The sequence below is a fragment of the Carassius auratus genome, chromosome 36 (assembly GCF_003368295.1).
Source record: "Carassius auratus strain Wakin chromosome 36, ASM336829v1, whole genome shotgun sequence".
In the NCBI taxonomy this organism is placed as follows: Eukaryota; Metazoa; Chordata; class Actinopteri; order Cypriniformes; family Cyprinidae; genus Carassius; species Carassius auratus.
In genome coordinates, this window is record NC_039278.1 from 16,161,728 (window position 1) to 16,182,407 (window position 20,680).

The following is a 20,680-nucleotide window of genomic DNA, read 5'->3' on the forward strand; positions in this document are numbered from 1 at the left end:
TCAGTTGTAGAATATGGTGAAGATGGAATAGAATCTGTTGGGAATGAAGTTGTTCCAAATGTTGAATCACTTTCACTTGTAGAAGAATCTACTGTGGTTGTAGTCATAGAATATGCAGCTGTTGTAAATATTGATGGAGCTGTTGTTGTAGATTCTATTTCAGGATTAGAAGTATATTGAGTGGTTGGTGTCTGCTGCCTTGTTGTTTGTTCTACACTAGATGAGGAAGTCTCTGTTGTAGATGAAGTGATTTCTGCTGTTGTTTGTCTGATTGTTGTAGACGATGGTGAAGATGGCGTAGATTCTGTTGTGTATGAAGTTGTTCCAATTGTCGAATCACTTTCACTTGTAGAAGAATCTACTGTGGTTGTAGTCATAGAAGATGCAGTTGTTGTAAATGTTGATGTAGCTGTTGTAGATTCTATTTCAGGATTAGAAGTATATTGAGTGGTTGGTGTCTGCTGCCTTGTTGTTTGTTCTACATTAGATGAGCAAGTCTCCGTTGTAAATGAAGTGATTTCTGCTGTTGTTTGTCTGATTGTTGTAGACGATGGTGAAGATGGCGTAGATTCTGTTGTGTATGAAGTTGTTCCAATTGTCGAATCACTTTCACTTGTAGAAGAATCTACTGTGGTTGTTGTCATAGAAGATACAGCTGTTGTAAATGTTGATGGAGCTGTTGTTGTAGATTCTATTTCAGGATTAGAAGTATATTGAGTGGTTGTAGTCTGCTGGCTTGTTGTTTGTGCTGCAGTGGATGGAGATACTGCTGTTGTAGATGAAGTGAATTCTGCTGTTGTTTGTCTGATTGTTGTAGACGATGGTGAAGATGGCGTAGATTCTGTTGTGTATGAAGTTGTTCCAATAGTCGAAGCACTTTCACTTGTAGAAGACTCTACTGTGGTTGTAGTCATAGAAGATACAGCTTTTGTAAATGTTGATGGAGCTGAAGATGTAGATTCTGTTTCGGTGGTAGAAGTATTTTGAGTAGATTCTGTCTCCTGGCTTGTTGTTTGTGCTGCAGTGGATGGAGATATTGCTGTTGTAGATGAAGTGAATTCTGCTGTTGTTTGTCTGATTGTTGTAGACGATGGTGAAGATGGCATAGATTCTGTTGTGTATGAAGTTGCTCCAATTGTCGAATCACTTTCACTTGTAGAAGACTCTACTGTGGTTGTAGTCATAGAAGATGCAGTTGTTGTAAATGTTGATGGAGCTGTTGTTGTAGATTCTATTTCAGGATTAGAAGTATATTGAGTGGTTGGTGTCTGCTGGCTTGTTGTTTGTTCTACACTAGATGAGGATTTCTCTGTTGTAGATGAAATGTATTCTGACGTTGTCTGTCCTTCAGTTGTAGAAGATGGAGTAGAATCTGTTAGGAATGATCTCGTTCCAAGTGTTGAATCACTTTCACTTGTAGATGATTCTATTGTGGTTGTGCTCATAGAAGATACAGCTTTTGTAAATGTAGATGGAGCTGAAGATGTAGATTCTGTTTCGATGGTAGAAGTATTTTGAGTAGATTCTGTCTCCTGGCTTGTTATTTGTACTGCAGTGGATGGAGATATTGCTGTTGTAGATAACGTGAATTCTGCTGTTGTTTGTCTGATTGTTGTAGACGATGGTGAAGATGGCATAGATTCTGTTGTGTATGAAGTTGCTCCAATTGTCGAATCACTTTCACTTGTAGAAGAATCTACTGTGGTTGTAGTCCTAGAAGATGCAGCTGTTGTAAATGTTGATGGAGCTGTTGTTTTAGATTCTATTTCAGGATTAGAAGTATATTGAGTACTTGGTGTCTCCTGGCTTGTTGTTTGTTCTGCACTAGATGAGGATATCTCTGATGTAGCTGAGGTGTATTCTGACGTTGTCTGTCCTTCAGTTGTAGAATATGGTGAAGATGGAATAGAATCTGTTGGGAATGAAGTCGTTCCAAATGTTGAATCACTTTCACTTGTAGAAGAATCTACTGTGGTTGTAGTCATAGAATATGCAGCTGTTGTAAATATTGATGGAGCTGTTGTTGTAGATACTATTTCAGGATTAGAAGTATATTGAGTGGTTGTAGTCTGCTGGCTTGTTGTTTGTGCTGCAGTGGATGGAGATATTGCTGATGTAGATGAAGAGAATTCTGCTGTTGTTTGTCTGATTGTTGTAGACGATGGTGAAGATTGCGTAGATTCTGTTGTGTATGAAGTTGTTCCAATTGTCGAATCACTTTCACTTGTAGAAGAATCTACTGTGGTTGTAGTCATAGAAGATGCAGTTGTTGTAAATGTTGATGTAGCTGTTGTAGATTCTATTTCAGGATTAGAAGTATATTGAGTGGTTGGTGTCTGCTGCCTTGTTGTTTGTTCTACACTAGATGAGGAAGTCTCTGTTGTAGATGAAGTGATTTCTGCTGTCGTTTGTTTGATTGTTGTAGACGATGGTGAAGATGGCATAGATTCTGTTGTGTATGAAGTTGTTCCAATAGTCAAATCACTTTCACTTGTAGAAGAATCTACTGTGGTTGTAGTCATAGAAGATGCAGCTGTTGTAAATGTTGATGGAGCTGTTGTTGTAGATTCTATTTCAGGATTAGAAGTATATTGAGTGGTTGGTGTCTGCTGGCTTGTTGTTTGTTCTACACTAGATGAGGAAGTCTCTGTTGTAGATGAAGTGTATTCTGACATTGTCTGTCCTTCAGTTGTAGAATATGGTGAAGATGGAATAGAATCTGTTGGGAATGATGTTTTTCCCAGTGTTGAATCACTTTCACTTGTAGAAGACTCTACTGTGGTTGTAGTCATAGAAGATACAGCTTTTGTAAATGTTGATGGAGCTGAAGATGTAGATTCTGTTTCGGTGGTAGAAGTATTTTGAGTAGATTCTGTCTCCTGGCTTGTTGTTTGCACTGTAGTGGATGGAGATATTGCTGATGTAGATGAAGTGAATTCTGCTGTTGTTGGTCCGATTGTTGAAGACGATGGTGAAGATGGAGTAGATTCTGTTGCGTATGAAGTTGCTCCAATTGTCGAATCACTTTCACTTGTAGAAGAATCTACTGTGGTTGTAGTCCTAGAAGATGCAGCTGTTGTAAATGTTGATGGAGCTGTTGTTGTAGATTCTATTTCAGGATTAGAAGTATATTGAGTACTTGGTGTCTCCTGGCTTGTTGTTTGTTCTACACTAGATGAGGATATCTCTGATGTAGCTGAGGTGTATTCTGACGTTGTCTGTCCTTCAGTTGTAGAATATGGTGAAGATGGAATAGAATCTGTTGGGAATGAAGTTGTTCCAAATGTTGAATCACTTTCACTTGTAGAAGAATCTACTGTGGTTGTAGTCATAGAATATGCAGCTGTTGTAAATATTGATGGAGCTGTTGTTGTAGATTCTATTTCAGGATTAGAAGTATATTGAGTGGTTGTAGTCTGCTGGCTTGTTGTTTGTGCTGCAGTGGATGGAGATATTGCTGTTGTAGATGAAGTGAATTCTGCTGTTGTTTGTCCGATTGTTGTAGACGATGGTGAAGATGGCGTAGATTCTGTTGTGTATGAAGTTGTTCCAATAGTCGAATCACTTTCACTTGTAGAAGAATCTACTGTGGTTGTAGTCATAGAAGATGCAGCTTTTGTAAATGTTGATGGAGCTGAAGATGTAGATTCTGTTTCGGTGGTAGAAGTATTTTGAGTAGATTCTGTCTCCTGGCTTGTTGTTCGTGCTGCAGTGGATGGAGATATTGCTGTTGTAGATGAAGTGAATTCTGCTGTTGTTTGTCTGATTGTTGTAGACGATGGTGAAGATGGCATAGATTCTGTTGTGTATGAAGTTGCTCCAATTGTCGAATCACTTTCACTTGTAGAAGAATCTACTGTGGTTGTAGTCCTAGAAGATGCAGCTGTTGTAAATGTTGATGGAGCTGTTGTTTTAGATTCTATTTCAGGATTAGAACTATATTGAGTACTTGGTGTCTCCTGGCTTGTTGTTTGTTCTACACTAGATGAGGATATCTCTGATGTAGCTGAGGTGTATTCTGACGTTGTCTGTCCTTCAGTTGTAGAATATGGTGAAGATGGAATAGAATCTGTTGGGAATGAAGTTGTTCCAATTGTCAAATCACTTTCACTTGTAGAAGACTCTACTGTGGTTGTAGTCATAGAAGATGCAGCTGTTGTAAATGTTGATGGAGCTGTTGTTGTAGATTCTATTTCAGGATTAGAAGTATATTGAGTGGTTGGTGTCTGCTGGCTTGTTGTTTGTTCTACACTAGATGAGGAAGTCTCTGTTGTAGATGAAATGTATTTTGACGTCGTCTGTCCTTCAGTTGTAAAAGATGGTGAAGATGGAATAGAATCTGTTGGGAATGATATTGTTCCAAGTGTTGAATCACTTTCACTTGTAGAAGAATCTACTGTGGTTGTAGTCATAGACGATGCAGCTGTTGTAAATGTTGATGGAGCTGTTGTTGTAGATTCTATTTCAGGATTAGAAGTATATTGAGTGGTTGGTGTCTGCTGGCTTGTTGTTTTTTCTACACTAGATGAGGAAGTCTCTGTTGTAGATGAAGTGAATTCTGCTGTTGTTGGTCCGATTGTTGAAGACGGTGGTGAAGATGGAGTAGATTCTGTTGTGTATGAAGTTGTTCCAATTGTCGAATCACTTTCACTTGTAGAAGAATCTACTGTGGTTGTAGTCATAGAAGATGCAGTTGTTGTAAATGTTGATGGAGCTGTTGTTGTAGATTCTATTTCAGAATTAGAAGTATATTGATTGGTTGTAGTCTGCTGGCTTGTTGTTTGTTCTACACTAGATGAGGATGTCTTTGTTGTAGATGAAGTGTATTCTGACATTGTCTGTCCTTCAGTTGTAAAAGATGTCGAAGATGGAGTAGAATCTGTTGGGAATGATGTTGTTCCCAGTGTTGAATCACTTTCACTTGTAGATGATTCTATTGTGGTTGTGCTCATAGAAGATGCAGTTGTTGTGAATGTTGATGGAGCTGTTGTTGTAGATTCTATTTCAGGATTAGAAGTATATTGAGTGGTTGGTGTCTGCTGGCTTGTTGTTTGTTCTACACTAGATGAGGATATCTCTGTTGTAGATGAAGTGTATTCTGATGTTGTCTGTCCTTCAGTTGTAGAAGAAGCAGTAGAATCTGTTAGGAATGATGTCGTTCCAAGTGTTGAATCACTTTCACTTGTAGATGATTCTATTGTGGTTGTGCTCATAGAAGATACAGCTTTTGTAAATGTTGATGGAGCTGAAGATGTAGATTCTGTTTCGGTGGTAGAAGTATTTTGAGTAGATTCTGTCTCCTGGCTTGTTGTTTGTGCTGCAGTGGATGGAGATATTGCTTTTGTAGATGAAGTGAATTCTGCTGTTGTTGGTCCGTTTGTTGTAGACGATGGTGAAGATGGCATAGATTCTGTTGTGTATGAAGTTGTTCCAATTGTCGAATCACTTTCACTTGTAGAAGACTCTACTGTGGTTGTAGTCATAGAATATGCAGTTGTTGTAAATGTTGATGGAGCTGTTGTTGTAGATTCTATTTCAGGATTAGAAGTATAATGAGTGGTTGGTGTCTGCTGGCTTGTTGTTTGTTCTACACTAGATGAGGATATCTCTGATGTAGCTGAGGTGTATTCTGACGTTGTCTGTCCTTCAGTTGTAGAATATGGTGAAGATGGAATAGAATCTGTTGGGAATGAAGTTGTTCCAAATGTTGAATCACTTTCACTTGTAGAAGAATCTACTGTGGTTGTAGTCATAGAATATGCAGCTGTTGTAAATATTGATGGAGCTGTTGTTGTAGATTCTATTTCATGATTAGAAGTATATTGTGTTGTTTGTGTCTGCTGGCTTGTTGTTTGTGCTGCAGTGGATGGAGATATTGCTGTTGTAGATGAAGAGAATTCTGCTGTTTGTCTGATTGTTGTAGACGATGGTGAAGATTGCGTAGATTCTGTTGTGTATGAAGTTGTTCCAATTGTCGAATCACTTTCACTTGTAGAAGAATCTACTGTGGTTGTAGTCATAGAAGATACAGTTGTTGTAAATGTTGATGGAGCTGTTGTTGTAGATTCTATTTCAGGATTAGAAGTATATTGAGTGGTTGGTGTCTGCTGGCTTGTTGTTTGTTCTGCACTAGATGAGGATATCTCTGTTGTAGATGAAGTGTATTCTGATGTTGTCTGTCCTTCAGTTGTAGAAGAAGGAGTAGAATCTGTTAGGAATGATGTCGTTCCAAGTGTTGAATCACTTTCACTTGTAGATGATTCTATTGTGGTTGTGCTCATAGAAGATACAGCTTTTGTAAATGTTGATGGAGCTGAAGATGTAGATTCTGTTTCGGTGGTAGAAGTATTTTGAGTAGATTCTGTCTCCTGGCTTGCTGTTTGTGCTGCAGTGGATGGAGATATTGCTGTTGTAGATGAAGTGAATTCTGCTGTTGTTTGTCTGATTGTTGTAGACGATGGTGAAGATGGCATAGATTCTGTTGTGTATGAAGTTGCTCCAATTGTCGAATCACTTTCACTTGTAGAAGAATCTACTGTGGTTGTAGTCCTAGAAGATGCAGCTGTTGTAAATGTTGATGGAGCTGTTGTTGTAGATTCTATTTCAGGATTAGAAGTATATTGAGTGGTTGGTGTCTGCTGGCTTGTTGTTTGTTCTACACTAGATGAGGAAGTCTCTGTTGTAGATGAAATGTATTTTGACGTCGTCTGTCCTTCAGTTGTAAAAGATGGTGAAGATGGAATAGAATCTGTTGGGAATGATATTGTTCCAAGTGTTGAATCACTTTCACTTGTAGAAGAATCTACTGTGGTTGTAGTCATAGACGATGCAGCTGTTGTAAATGTTGATGGAGCTGTTGTTGTAGATTCTATTTCAGGATTAGAAGTATATTGAGTAGTTGGTGTCTGCTGGCTTGTTGTTTGTTCTACACTAGATGAGGATATCTCTGATGTAGCTGAGGTGTATTCTGACGTTGTCTGTCCTTCAGTTGTAGAATATGGTGAAGATGGAATAGAATCTGTTGGGAATGAAGTTGTTCCAAATGTTGAATCACTTTCACTTGTAGAAGAATCTACTGTGGTTGTAGTCATAGAATATGCAGCTGTTGTAAATATTGATGGAGCTGTTGTTGTAGATTCTATTTCATGATTAGAAGTATATTGTGTTGTTTGTGTCTGCTGGCTTGTTGTTTGTGCTGCAGTGGATGGAGATATTGCTGTTGTAGATGAAGAGAATTCTGCTGTTGTTTGTCTGATTGTTGTAGACGATGGTGAAGATTGCGTAGATTCTGTTGTGTATGAAGTTGTTCCAATTGTCGAAGCACTTTCACTTGTAGAAGAATCTACTGTGGTTGTAGTCATAGAAGATGCAGCTGTTGTAAATGTTGATGGAGCTGTTGTTGTAGATTCTATTTCAGGATTAGAAGTATATTGAGTGGTTGGTGTCTGCTGGCTTGTTGTTTGTTCTACACTAGATGAGGAAGTCTCTGTTGTAGATGAAATGTATTTTGACGTCGTCTGTCCTTCAGTTGTAAAAGATGGTGAAGATGGAATAGAATCTGTTGGGAATGATATTGTTCCAAGTGTTGAATCACTTTCACTTGTAAAAGAATCTACTGTGGTTGTAGTCATAGAAGATGCAGTTGTTGTAAATGTTGATGGAGCTGTTGTTGTAGATTCTATTTCAGAATTAGAAGTATATTGAGTGGTTGTAGTCTGCTGGCTTGTTGTTCGTTCTACACTAGATGAGGAAGTCTCTGTTGTAGATGAAGTGTATTCTGACATTGTCTGTCCTTCAGTTGTAAAAGATGGCGAAGATGGAGTAGAATCTGTTGGGAATGATGTTGTTCCCAGTGTTGAATCACTTTCACTTGTAGATGATTCTATTGTGGTTGTGCTCATAGAAGATACAGCTTTTGTAAATGTTGATGGAGCTGAAGATTTAGATTCTGTTTCGGTGGTAGAAGTATTTTGAGTAGATTCTGTCTCCTGGCTTGTTGTTTGTGCTGCAGTGGATGGAGATATTGCTGTTGTAGATGAAGTGAATTCTGCTGTTGTTGGTCCGTTTGTTGTAGACGATGGTGAAGATGGCATAGATTCTGTTGTGTATGAAGTTGTTCCAATTGTCAAATCACTTTCACTTGTAGAAGAATCTACTGTGGTTGTAGTCATAGAAGATACAGCTGTTGTAAATGTTGATGGAGCTGTTGTTGTGGATTCTATTTCAGGATTAGAAGTATATTGAGTGGTTGGTGTCTGCTGGCTTGTTGTTTGTTCTACACTAGATGAGGATATCTCTGTTGTAGATGAAGTGATTTCTGCTGTTGTTTGTCTGATTGTTGTAGACGATGGTGAAGATGGCGTAGATTCTGTTGTGTATGAAGTTGTTCCAATTGTCGTATCACTTTCACTTGTAGAAGACTCTACTGTGGTTGTAGTCATAGAAGATGCAGCTGTTGTAAATGTTGATGGGGCTGTTGTTGTAGATTCTATTTCAGGATTAGAAGTATATTGAGTGGTTGGTGTCTGCTGGCTTGTAGATGAAGTGATTTCTGACGTTGTCTGTCCTTCAGTTGTAGAATATGGTGAAGATGGAATAGAATCTGTTGGGAATGGAGTTGTTCCAATTGTCAAATCACTTTCACTTGTAGAAGAATCTACTGTGGTTGTAGTCATAGAAGATGCAGCTGTTGTAAATGTTGATGGAGCTGTTGTTGTAGATTCTATTTCAGGATTAGAAGTATATTGAGTGGTTGGTGTCTGCTGGCTTGTTGTTTGTTCTACACTAGATGAGGAAGTCTCTGTTGTAGATGAAATGTATTCTGAAATTGTCTGTCCTTCAGTTGTAGAAGAAGGAGTAGAATCTGTTAGGAATGATGTCGTTCCAAGTGTTGAATCACTTTCACTTGTAGATGATTCTATTCTGGTTGTGCTCATAGAAGATACAGCTTTTGTAAATGTTGATGGAGCTGAAGATGTAGATTCCGTTTCGGTGGTAGAAGTATTTTGAGTAGATTCTGTCTCCTGGCTTGCTGTTTGTGCTGCAGTGGATGGAGATATTGCTGTTGTAGATGAAGTGAATTCTGCTGTTGTTTGTCTGATTGTTGTAGACGATGGTGAAGATGGCATAAATTCTGTTGTGTATGAAGTTGTTCCAATTGTCGAATCACTTTCACTTGTAGAAGACTCTACTGTGGTTGTAGTCATAGAAGTTGCAGTTGTTGTAAATGTTGATGGAGCTGTTGTTGTAGATTCTATTTCAGGATTAGAAGTATATTGAGTGGTTGATGTCTGCTGGCTTGTTGTTTGTTCTACACTAGATGAGGATTTCTCTGTTGTAGATGAAATGTATTCTGACGTTGTCTGTCCTTCAGTTGTAGAAGATGGAGAAGAATCTGTTGGGAATGATGTCATTCCAAGTGTTGAATCATTTTCACTTGTAGATGATTCTATTGTGGTTGTGCTCATAGAAGATACAGCTTTTGTAAATGTTGATGGAGCTGAAGATGTAGATTCTGTTTCGGTGGTAGAAGTATTTTGAGTAGATTCTGTCTCCTGGCTTGCTGTTTGTGCTGCAGTGGATGGAGATATTGCTGTTGTAGATGAAGTGAATTCTGCTGTTGTTTGTCTGATTGTTGTAGACGATGGTGAAGATGGCATAGATTCTGTTGTGTATGAAGTTGCTCCAATTGTCGAATCACTTTCACTTGTAGAAGAATCTACTGTGGTTGTAGTCCTAGAAGATGCAGCTGTTGTAAATGTTGATGGAGCTGTTGTTGTAGATTCTATTTCAGGATTAGAAGTATATTGAGTACTTGGTGTCTCCTGGCTTGTTGTTTGTTCTACACTAGATGAGGATATCTCTGATGTAGCTGAGGTGTATTCTGACGTTGTCTGTCCTTCAGTTGTAGAATATGGTGAAGATGGAATAGAATCTGTTGGGAATGAAGTTGTTCCAATTGTCAAATCACTTTCACTTGTAGAAGACTCTACTGTGGTTGTAGTCATAGAAGATGCAGCTGTTGTAAATGTTGATGGAGCTGTTGTTGTAGATTCTATTTCAGGATTAGAAGTATATTGAGTGGTTGGTGTCTGCTGGCTTGTTGTTTGTTCTACACTAGATGAGGAAGTCTCTGTTGTAGATGAAATGTATTTTGACGTCGTCTGTCCTTCAGTTGTAAAAGATGGTGAAGATGGAATAGAATCTGTTGGGAATGATATTGTTCCAAGTGTTGAATCACTTTCACTTGTAGAAGAATCTACTGTGGTTGTAGTCATAGACGATGCAGCTGTTGTAAATGTTGATGGAGCTGTTGTTGTAGATTCTATTTCAGGATTAGAAGTATATTGAGTAGTTGGTGTCTGCTGGCTTGTTGTTTGTTCTACACTAGATGAGGATATCTCTGATGTAGCTGAGGTGTATTCTGACGTTGTCTGTCCTTCAGTTGTAGAATATGGTGAAGATGGAATAGAATCTGTTGGGAATGAAGTTGTTCCAAATGTTGAATCACTTTCACTTGTAGAAGAATCTACTGTGGTTGTAGTCATAGAATATGCAGCTGTTGTAAATGTTGATGGAGCTGTTGTTGTAGATTCTATTTCAGGATTAGAAGTATATTGAGTAGTTTGTGTCTGCTGGCTTGTTGTTTGTGCTGCAGTGGATGGAGATATTGCTGTTGTGGATGAAGAGAATTCTGCTGTTGTTTGTCTGATTGTTGTAGACGATGGTGAAGATTGCGTAGATTCTGTTGTGTATGAAGTTGTTCCAATTGTCGAATCACTTTCACTTGTAGAAGAATCTACTGTGGTTGTAGTCATAGAAGATACAGTTGTTGTAAATGTTGATGGAGCTGTTGTTGTAGATTCTATTTCAGGATTAGAAGTATATTGAGTGGTTGGTGTCTGCTGGCTTGTTGTTTGTTCTGCACTAGATGAGGATATCTCTGTTGTAGATGAAGTGTATTCTGATGTTGTCTGTCCTTCAGTTGTAGAAGAAGGAGTAGAATCTGTTAGGAATGATGTCGTTCCAAGTGTTGAATCACTTTCACTTGTAGATGATTCTATTGTGGTTGTGCTCATAGAAGATACAGCTTTTGTAAATGTTGATGGAGCTGAAGATGTAGATTCTGTTTCGGTGGTAGAAGTATTTTGAGTAGATTCTGTCTCCTGGCTTGCTGTTTGTGCTGCAGTGGATGGAGATATTGCTGTTGTAGATGAAGTGAATTCTGCTGTTGTTTGTCTGATTGTTGTAGACGATGGTGAAGATGGCATAGATTCTGTTGTGTATGAAGTTGCTCCAATTGTCGAATCACTTTCACTTGTAGATGAATCTACTGTGGTTGTAGTCCTAGAAGATGCAGCTGTTGTAAATGTTGATGGAGCTGTTGTTGTAGATTCTATTTCAGGATTAGAAGTATATTGAGTACTTGGTGTCTCCTGGCTTGTTGTTTGTTCTACACTAGATGAGGATATCTCTGATGTAGCTGAGGTGTATTCTGACGTTGTCTGTCCTTCAGTTGTAGAATATGGTGAAGATGGAATAGAATCTGTTGGGAATGAAGTTGTTCCAATTGTCAAATCACTTTCACTTGTAGAAGACTCTACTGTGGTTGTAGTCATAGAAGATGCAGCTGTTGTAAATGTTGATGGAGCTGTTGTTGTAGATTCTATTTCAGGATTAGAAGTATATTGAGTGGTTGGTGTCTGCTGGCTTGTTGTTTGTTCTACACTAGATGAGGAAGTCTCTGTTGTAGATGAAATGTATTTTGACGTCGTCTGTCCTTCAGTTGTAAAAGATGGTGAAGATGGAATAGAATCTGTTGGGAATGATATTGTTCCAAGTGTTGAATCACTTTCACTTGTAAAAGAATCTACTGTGGTTGTAGTCATAGAAGATGCAGTTGTTGTAAATGTTGATGGAGCTGTTGTTGTAGATTCTATTTCAGAATTAGAAGTATATTGAGTGGTTGTAGTCTGCTGGCTTGTTGTTCGTTCTACACTAGATGAGGAAGTCTCTGTTGTAGATGAAGTGTATTCTGACATTGTCTGTCCTTCAGTTGTAAAAGATGGCGAAGATGGAGTAGAATCTGTTGGGAATGATGTTGTTCCCAGTGTTGAATCACTTTCACTTGTAGATGATTCTATTGTGGTTGTGCTCATAGAAGATACAGCTTTTGTAAATGTTGATGGAGCTGAAGATTTAGATTCTGTTTCGGTGGTAGAAGTATTTTGAGTAGATTCTGTCTCCTGGCTTGTTGTTTGTGCTGCAGTGGATGGAGATATTGCTGTTGTAGATGAAGTGAATTCTGCTGTTGTTGGTCCGTTTGTTGTAGACGATGGTGAAGATGGCATAGATTCTGTTGTGTATGAAGTTGTTCCAATTGTCAAATCACTTTCACTTGTAGAAGAATCTACTGTGGTTGTAGTCATAGAAGATACAGCTGTTGTAAATGTTGATGGAGCTGTTGTTTTAGATTCTATTTCAGGATTAGAAGTATATTGAGTGGTTGGTGTCTGCTGGCTTGTTGTTTGTTCTACACTAGATGAGGATATCTCTGTTGTAGATGAAGTGATTTCTGCTGTTGTTTGTCTGATTGTTGTAGACGATGGTGAAGATGGCGTAGATTCTGTTGTGTATGAAGTTGTTCCAATTGTCATATCACTTTCACTTGTAGAAGACTCTACTGTGGTTGTAGTCATAGAAGATGCAGCTGTTGTAAATGTTGATGGGGCTGTTGTTGTAGATTCTATTTCAGGATTAGAAGTATATTGAGTGGTTGGTGTCTGCTGGCTTGTAGATGAAGTGATTTCTGACGTTGTCTGTCCTTCAGTTGTAGAATATGGTGAAGATGGAATAGAATCTGTTGGGAATGGAGTTGTTCCAATTGTCAAATCACTTTCACTTGTAGAAGAATCTACTGTGGTTGTAGTCATAGAAGATGCAGTTGTTGTAAATGTTGATGGAGCTGTTGTTGTAGATTCTATTTCAGGATTAGAAGTATATTGAGTGGTTGGTGTCTGCTGGCTTGTTGTTTGTTCTACACTAGATGAGGAAGTCTCTGTTGTAGATGAAATGTATTCTGATGTTGTCTGTCCTTCAGTTGTAGAAGATGGAGTAGAATCTGTTAGGAATGATGTCGTTCCAAGTGTTGAATCACTTTCACTTGTAGATGATTCTATTCTGGTTGTGCTCATAGAAGATACAGCTTTTGTAAATGTTGATGGAGCTGAAGATGTAGATTCTGTTTCGGTGGTAGAAGTATTTTGAGTAGATTCTGTCTCCTGGCTTGTTGTTTGTGCTGCAGTGGATGGAGATATTGCTTTTGTAGATGAAGTGAATTCTGCTGTTGTTGGTCCGTTTGTTGTAGACGATGGTGAAGATGGCATAGATTCTGTTGTGTATGAAGTTGTTCCAATTGTCGAATCACTTTCACTTGTAGAAGACTCTACTGTGGTTGTAGTCCTAGAAGATGCAGCTGTTGTAAATGATGTTGATGGAGCTGTTGTTTTAGACTCTATTTCAGGATTAGAAGTATATTGAGTGGTTGGTTTCTGCTGGCTTGTTGTTTGTTCTACACTAGATGAGGATATCTCCGTTGTAGATGAAGTGATTTCTGCTGTTGTTTGTCTGATTGTTGTAGACGATGGTGAAGATGGCATAGATTCTGTCGTGTATGAAGTTGCTCCAATTGTCGAATCACTTTCACTTGTAGAAGAATCTACTGTGGTTGTAGTCCTAGAAGATGCAGCTGTTGTAAATGTTGATGGAGCTGTTGTTGTAGATTCTATTTCAGGATTAGAAGTATATTGAGTGGTTGGTGTCTGCTGGCTTGTTGTTTGTTCTACACTAGATGAGGAAGTCTCTGTTGTAGATGAAATGTATTTTGACGTCGTCTGTCCTTCAGTTGTAAAAGATGGTGAAGATGGAATAGAATCTGTTGGGAATGATATTGTTCCAAGTGTTGAATCACTTTCACTTGTAGAAGAATCTACTGTGGTTGTGCTCATAGAAGATGCAGCTGTTGTAAATGTTGATGGAGCTGTTGTTGTAGATTCTATTTCATGATTAGAAGTATATTGTGTTGTTTGTGTCTGCTGGCTTGTTGTTTGTGCTGCAGTGGATGGAGATATTGCTGTTGTAGATGAAGAGAATTCTGCTGTTGTTTGTCTGATTCTTGTAGACGATGGTGAAGATTGCGTAGATTCTGTTGTGTATGAAGTTGTTCCAATTGTCGAATCACTTTCACTTGTAGAAGAATCTACTGTGGTTGTAGTCATAGAAGATACAGTTGTTGTAAATGTTGATGGAGCTGTTGTTGTAGATTCTATTTCAGGATTAGAAGTATATTGAGTGGTTGGTGTCTGCTGGCTTGTTGTTTGTTCTGCACTAGATGAGGATATCTCTGTTGTAGATGAAGTGTATTCTGATGTTGTCTGTCCTTCAGTTGTAGAAGAAGGAGTAGAATCTGTTAGGAATGATGTCGTTCCAAGTGTTGAATCACTTTCACTTGTAGATGATTCTATTGTGGTTGTGCTCATAGAAGATACAGCTTTTGTAAATGTTGATGGAGCTGAAGATGTAGATTCTGTTTCGGTGGTAGAAGTATTTTGAGTAGATTCTGTCTCCTGGCTTGTTGTTTGTGCTGCAGTGGATGGAGATATTGCTGTTGTAGATGAAGTGAATTCTGCTGTTGTTGGTCCGTTTGTTGTAGACGATGGTGAAGATGGCATAGATTCTGTTGTGTATGAAGTTGTTCCAATTGTCGAATCACTTTCACTTGTAGAAGACTCTACTGTGGTTGTAGTCCTAGAAGATGCAGCTGTTGTAAATGTTGATGGAGCTGTTGTTTTAGACTCTATTTCAGGATTAGAAGTATATTGAGTGGTTGGTTTCTGCTGGCTTGTTGTTTGTTCTACACTAGATGAGGATATCTCCGTTGTAGATGAAGTGATTTCTGCTGTTGTTTGTCTGATTGTTGTAGACGATGGTGAAGATGGCATAGATTCTGTTGTGTATGAAGTTGTTCCAATTGTCGAATCACTTTCACTTGTAGAAGACTCTACTGTGGTTGTAGTCCTAGAAGATGCAGCTGTTGTAAATGTTGATGGAGCTGTTGTTTTAGATTCTATTTCAGGATTAGAAGTATATTGAGTGGTTGGTGTCTGCTGGCTTGTTGTTTGTTCTACACTAGATGAGGATATCTCTGTTGTAGATGAAGTGATTTCTGCTGTTGTTTGTCTGATTGTTATAGACGATGGTGAAGATGGCGTAGATTCTGTTGTGTATGAAGTTGTTCCAATTGTCGTATCACTTTCACTTGTAGAAGACTCTACTGTGGTTGTAGTCATAGAATATGCAGTTGTTGTAAATGTTGATGGGGCTGTTGTTGTAGATTCTATTTCAGGATTAGAAGTATATTGAGTGGTTGGTGTCTGCTGGCTTGTAGATGAAGTGATTTCTGACGTTGTCTGTCCTTCAGTTGTAGAATATGGTGAAGATGGAATAGAATCTGTTGGGAATGGAGTTGTTCCAATTGTCAAATCACTTTCACTTGTAGAAGAATCTACTGTGGTTGTAGTCATAGAAGATGCAGCTGTTGTAAATGTTGATGGAGCTGTTGTTGTAGATTCTATTTCAGGATTAGAAGTATATTGAGTGGTTGGTGTCTGCTGGCTTGTTGTTTGTTCTACACTAGATGAGGATATCTCTGATGTAGATGAAATGTATTCTGAAGTTCTCTGTCCTTCAGTTGTAGAAGAAGGAGTAGAATCTGTTAGGAATGATGTCGTTCCAAGTGTTGAATCACTTTCACTTGTAGATGATTCTATTCTGGTTGTGCTCATAGAAGATACAGCTTTTGTAAATGTTGATGGAGCTGAAGATGTAGATTCCGTTTCGGTGGTAGAAGTATTTTGAGTAGATTCTGTCTCCTGGCTTGCTTTTTGTGCTGCAGTGGATGGAGATATTGCTGTTTTAGATGAAGTGAATTCTGCTGTTGTTTGTCTGATTGTTGTAGACGATGGTGAAGATGGCATAGATTCTGTTGTGTATGAAGTTGTTCCAATTGTCGAATCACTTTCACTTGTAGAAGTCTCTACTGTGGTTGTAGTCATAGAAGTTGCAGTTGTTGTAAATGTTGATGGAGCTGTTGTTGTAGATTCTATTTCAGGATTAGAAGTATATTGAGTGGTTGATGTCTGTTGGCTTGTTGTTTGTTCTACACTAGATGAGGATTTCTCTGTTGTAGATGAAATGTATTCTGACGTTGTCTGTCCTTCAGTTGTAGAAGATGGAGAAGAATCTGTTGGGAATGATGTCATTCCAAGTGTTGAATCATTTTCACTTGTAGATGATTCTATTGTGGTTGTGCTCATAGAAGATACAGCTTTTGTAAATGTTGATGGAGCTGAAGATGTAGATTCTGTTTCGGTGGTAGAAGTATTTTGAGTAGATTCTGTCTCCTGGCTTGTTGTTTGTGCTGCAGTGGATGGAGATATTGCTGTTGTAGATGAAGTGAATTCTGCTGTTGTTGGTCCGTTTGTTGTAGACGATGGTGAAGATGGCATAGATTCTGTTGTGTATGAAGTTGTTCCAATTGTCGAATCACTTTCACTTGTAGAAGACTCTACTGTGGTTGTAGTCCTAGAAGATGCAGCTGTTGTAAATGTTGATGGAGCTGTTGTTTTAGATTCTATTTCAGGATTAGAAGTATATTGAGTGGTTGGTGTATGCTGGCTTGTTGTTTGTTCTACACTAGATGAGGATATCTCTGTTGTAGATGAAGTGATTTCTGCTGTTGTTTGTCTGATTGTTGTAGACGATGGTGAAGATGGCGTAGATTCTGTTGTGTATGAAGTTGTTCCAATTGTCATATCACTTTCACTTGTAGAAGACTCTACTGTGGTTGTGCTCATAGAAGATGCAGCTGTTGTAAATGTTGATGGAGCTGTTGTTGTAGATTCTATTTCAGGATTAGAAGTATATTGAGTGGTTGGTGTCTGCTGGCTTGTTGTTTGTTCTACACTAGATGAGGAAGTCTCTGTTGTAGATGAAATGTATTCTGATGTTGTCTGTCCTTCAGTTGTAGAAGAAGGAGTAGAATCTGTTAGGAATGATGTCGTTCCAAGTGTTGAATCACTTTCACTTGTAGATGATTCTATTCTGGTTGTGCTCATAGAAGATACAGCTTTTGTAAATGTTGATGGAGCTGAAGATGTAGATTCTGTTTCGGTGGTAGAAGTATTTTGAGTAGATTCTGTCTCCTGGCTTGTTGTTTGTGCTGCAGTGGATGGAGATATTGCTGTTGTAGATGAAGTGAATTCTGCTGTTGTTTGTCTGATTGTTGTAGACGATGGTGAAGATGGCATAGATTCTGTTGTGTATGAAGTTGTTCCAATTGTCGAATCACTTTCACTTGTAGAAGAATCTACTGTGGTTGTAGTCATAGAAGTTGCAGTTGTTGTAAATGTTGATGGAGCTGTTGTTGTAGATTCTATTTCAGGATTAGAAGTATATTGAGTGGTTGGTGTCTGCTGGCTTGTTGTTTGTTCTACACTAGATGAGGATTTCTCTGTTGTAGATGAAATGTATTCTGACGTTGTCTGTCCTTCAGTTGTAGAAGATGGAGAAGAATCTGTTGGGAATGATGTCGTTCCAAGTGTTGAATCATTTTCACTTGTAGATGATTCTATTGTGGTTGTGCTCATAGAAGATACAGCTTTTGTAAATGTTGATGGAGCTGAAGATGTAGATTCTGTTTCAGTGGTAGAAGTATATTGAGTAGTTGGTGTCTGCTGGCTTGTTGTTTGTTCTACACTAGATGAGGAAGTCTCTGTTGTAGATGAAGTGAATTCTGCTGTTGTTGGTCCGTTTGTTGTAGACGATGGTGAAGATGGCATAGATTCTGTTGTGTATGAAGTTGTTCCAATTGTCGAATCACTTTCACTTGTAGAAGACTCTACTGTGGTTGTAGTCCTAGAAGATGCAGCTGTTGTAAATGTTGATGGAGCTGTTGTTTTAGATTCTATTTCAGGATTAGAAGTATATTGAGTGGTTGGTGTATGCTGGCTTGTTGTTTGTTCTACACTAGATGAGGATATCTCTGTTGTAGATGAAGTGATTTCTGCTGTTGTTTGTCTGATTGTTGTAGACGATGGTGAAGATGGCGTAGATTCTGTTGTGTATGAAGTTGTTCCAATTGTCATATCACTTTCACTTGTAGAAGACTCTACTGTGGTTGTGCTCATAGAAGATGCAGCTGTTGTAAATGTTGATGGAGCTGTTGTTGTAGATTCTATTTCAGGATTAGAAGTATATTGAGTGGTTGGTGTCTGCTGGCTTGTTGTTTGTTCTACACTAGATGAGGAAGTCTCTGTTGTAGATGAAATGTATTCTGATGTTGTCTGTCCTTCAGTTGTAGAAGAAGGAGTAGAATCTGTTAGGAATGATGTCGTTCCAAGTGTTGAATCACTTTCACTTGTAGATGATTCTATTCTGGTTGTGCTCATAGAAGATACAGCTTTTGTAAATGTTGATGGAGCTGAAGATGTAGATTCTGTTTCGGTGGTAGAAGTATTTTGAGTAGATTCTGTCTCCTGGCTTGTTGTTTGTGCTGCAGTGGATGGAGATATTGCTGTTGTAGATGAAGTGAATTCTGCTGTTGTTTGTCTGATTGTTGTAGACGATGGTGAAGATGGCATAGATTCTGTTGTGTATGAAGTTGTTCCAATTGTCGAATCACTTTCACTTGTAGAAGAATCTACTGTGGTTGTAGTCATAGAAGTTGCAGTTGTTGTAAATGTTGATGGAGCTGTTGTTGTAGATTCTATTTCAGGATTAGAAGTATATTGAGTGGTTGGTGTCTGCTGGCTTGTTGTTTGTTCTACACTAGATGAGGATTTCTCTGTTGTAGATGAAATGTATTCTGACGTTGTCTGTCCTTCAGTTGTAGAAGATGGAGAAGAATCTGTTGGGAATGATGTCGTTCCAAGTGTTGAATCATTTTCACTTGTAGATGATTCTATTGTGGTTGTGCTCATAGAAGATACAGCTTTTGTAAATGTTGATGGAGCTGAAGATGTAGATTCTGTTTCAGTGGTAGAAGTATATTGAGTAGTTGGTGTCTGCTGGCTTGTTGTTTGTTCTACACTAGATGAGGAAGTCTCTGTTGTAGATGAAGTGAATTCTGCTGTTGTTTGTCTGATTGTTGAAGACGATGGTGAAGATGGAGTAGATTCTGTTGTGTATGAAGTTGTTCCAATTGTCGAATCACTTTCACTTGTAGAAGAATCTACTGAGGTTGTAGTCATAGAAGATGCAGTTGTTGTAAATGTTGATGGAGCTGTTGTTGTAGATTCTATTTCAGGATTAGAAGTATATTGAGTGGTTGTAGTCTGCTGGCTTGTTGTTTGTTCTACACTAGATGAGGATGTCTCTGTTGTAGATGAAGTGTATTCTGACATTGTCTGTCCTTCAGTTGTAAAAGATGGCGAAGATGGAGTAGAAACTGTTGGGAATGATGTTGTTCCCAGTGTTGAATCACTTTCACTTGTAGATGATTCTGTTGTGGTTGTGCTCATAGAAGATGCAGTTGTTGTAAATGTTGATGGAGCTGTTGTTGTAGATTCTATTTCAGGATTAGAAGTATATTGAGTGGTTGGTGTCTGCTGGCTTGTTGTTTGTTCTACACTAGATGAGGATGTCTCTGTTGTAGATGAAGTGTATTCTGACATTGTCTGTCCTTCAGTTGTAAAAGATGGCGAAGATGGAGTAGAATCTGTTAGGAATGATGTCGTTCCAAGTGTTGAATCACTTTCACTTGTAGATGATTCTATTGTGGTTGTGCTTATAGAAGATACAGCTTTTGTAAATGTTGATGGAGCTGAAGATGTAGATTCTGTTTCGGTGGTAGAAGTATTTTGAGTAGATTCTGTCTCCTGGCTTGCTGTTTGTGCTGCAGTGGATGGAGATATTGCTGTTGTAGATGAAGTGAATTCTGCTGTTGTTTGTCTGATTGTTGTAGACGATGGTGAAGATGGCATAGATTCTGTTGTGTATGAAGTTGTTCCAATTGTCGAATCACTTTCACTTGTAGAAGAATCTACTGTGGTTGTAGTCATAGAAGTTGCAGTTGTTGTAAATGTGATGGAGCTGTTGTTGTAGATTCTATTTCAGGATTAGAAGTATATTGAGTGGTTGATGTCTGCTGGCTTGTTGTTTGTTCTACACTAGATGAGGATTTCTCTGTTGTAGATGAAATGTATTCTGACGTTGTCTGTCCTTCAGTTGTAGAAGAAGGAGTAGAATCTGTTAGGAATGATGTCGTTCCAAGTGTTGAATCACTTTTCACTTGTAGATGATTCTATTGTGGTTGTGCTTATAGAAGATACAGCTTTTGTAAATGTTGATGGAGCTGAAGATGTAGATTCTGTTTCGGTGGTAGAAGTATTTTGAGTAGATTCTGTCTCCTGGCTTGCTGTTTGTGCTGCAGTGGATGGAGATATTGCTGTTGTAGATGAAGTGAATTCTGCTGTTGTTTGTCTGATTGTTGTAGACGATGGTGAAGATGGCATAGATTCTGTTGTGTATGAAGTTGTTCCAATTGTCGAATCACTTTCACTTGTAGAAGAATCTACTGTGGTTGTAGTCATAGAAGTTGCAGTTGTTGTAAATGTTGATGGAG

General features: G+C 38.5%; 1 protein-coding gene across 1 annotated transcript; it reads right to left on the reverse strand.

Annotated features, from left to right (window-relative positions):
* On the reverse strand, nucleotides 1-19,616 carry LOC113055648 (mucin-5AC-like; the record flags this gene model as incomplete). The annotated part of the gene is made up of 5 exons (XM_026222055.1): nucleotides 1-34; nucleotides 460-605; nucleotides 6,906-7,106; nucleotides 13,377-13,424; nucleotides 19,506-19,616. Coding segments are annotated over 5 exons (540 nt in total), but the record flags the coding sequence as incomplete, so codon positions are not given.
* Between the last annotated feature and the right edge of the window lie 1,064 nt (nucleotides 19,617-20,680).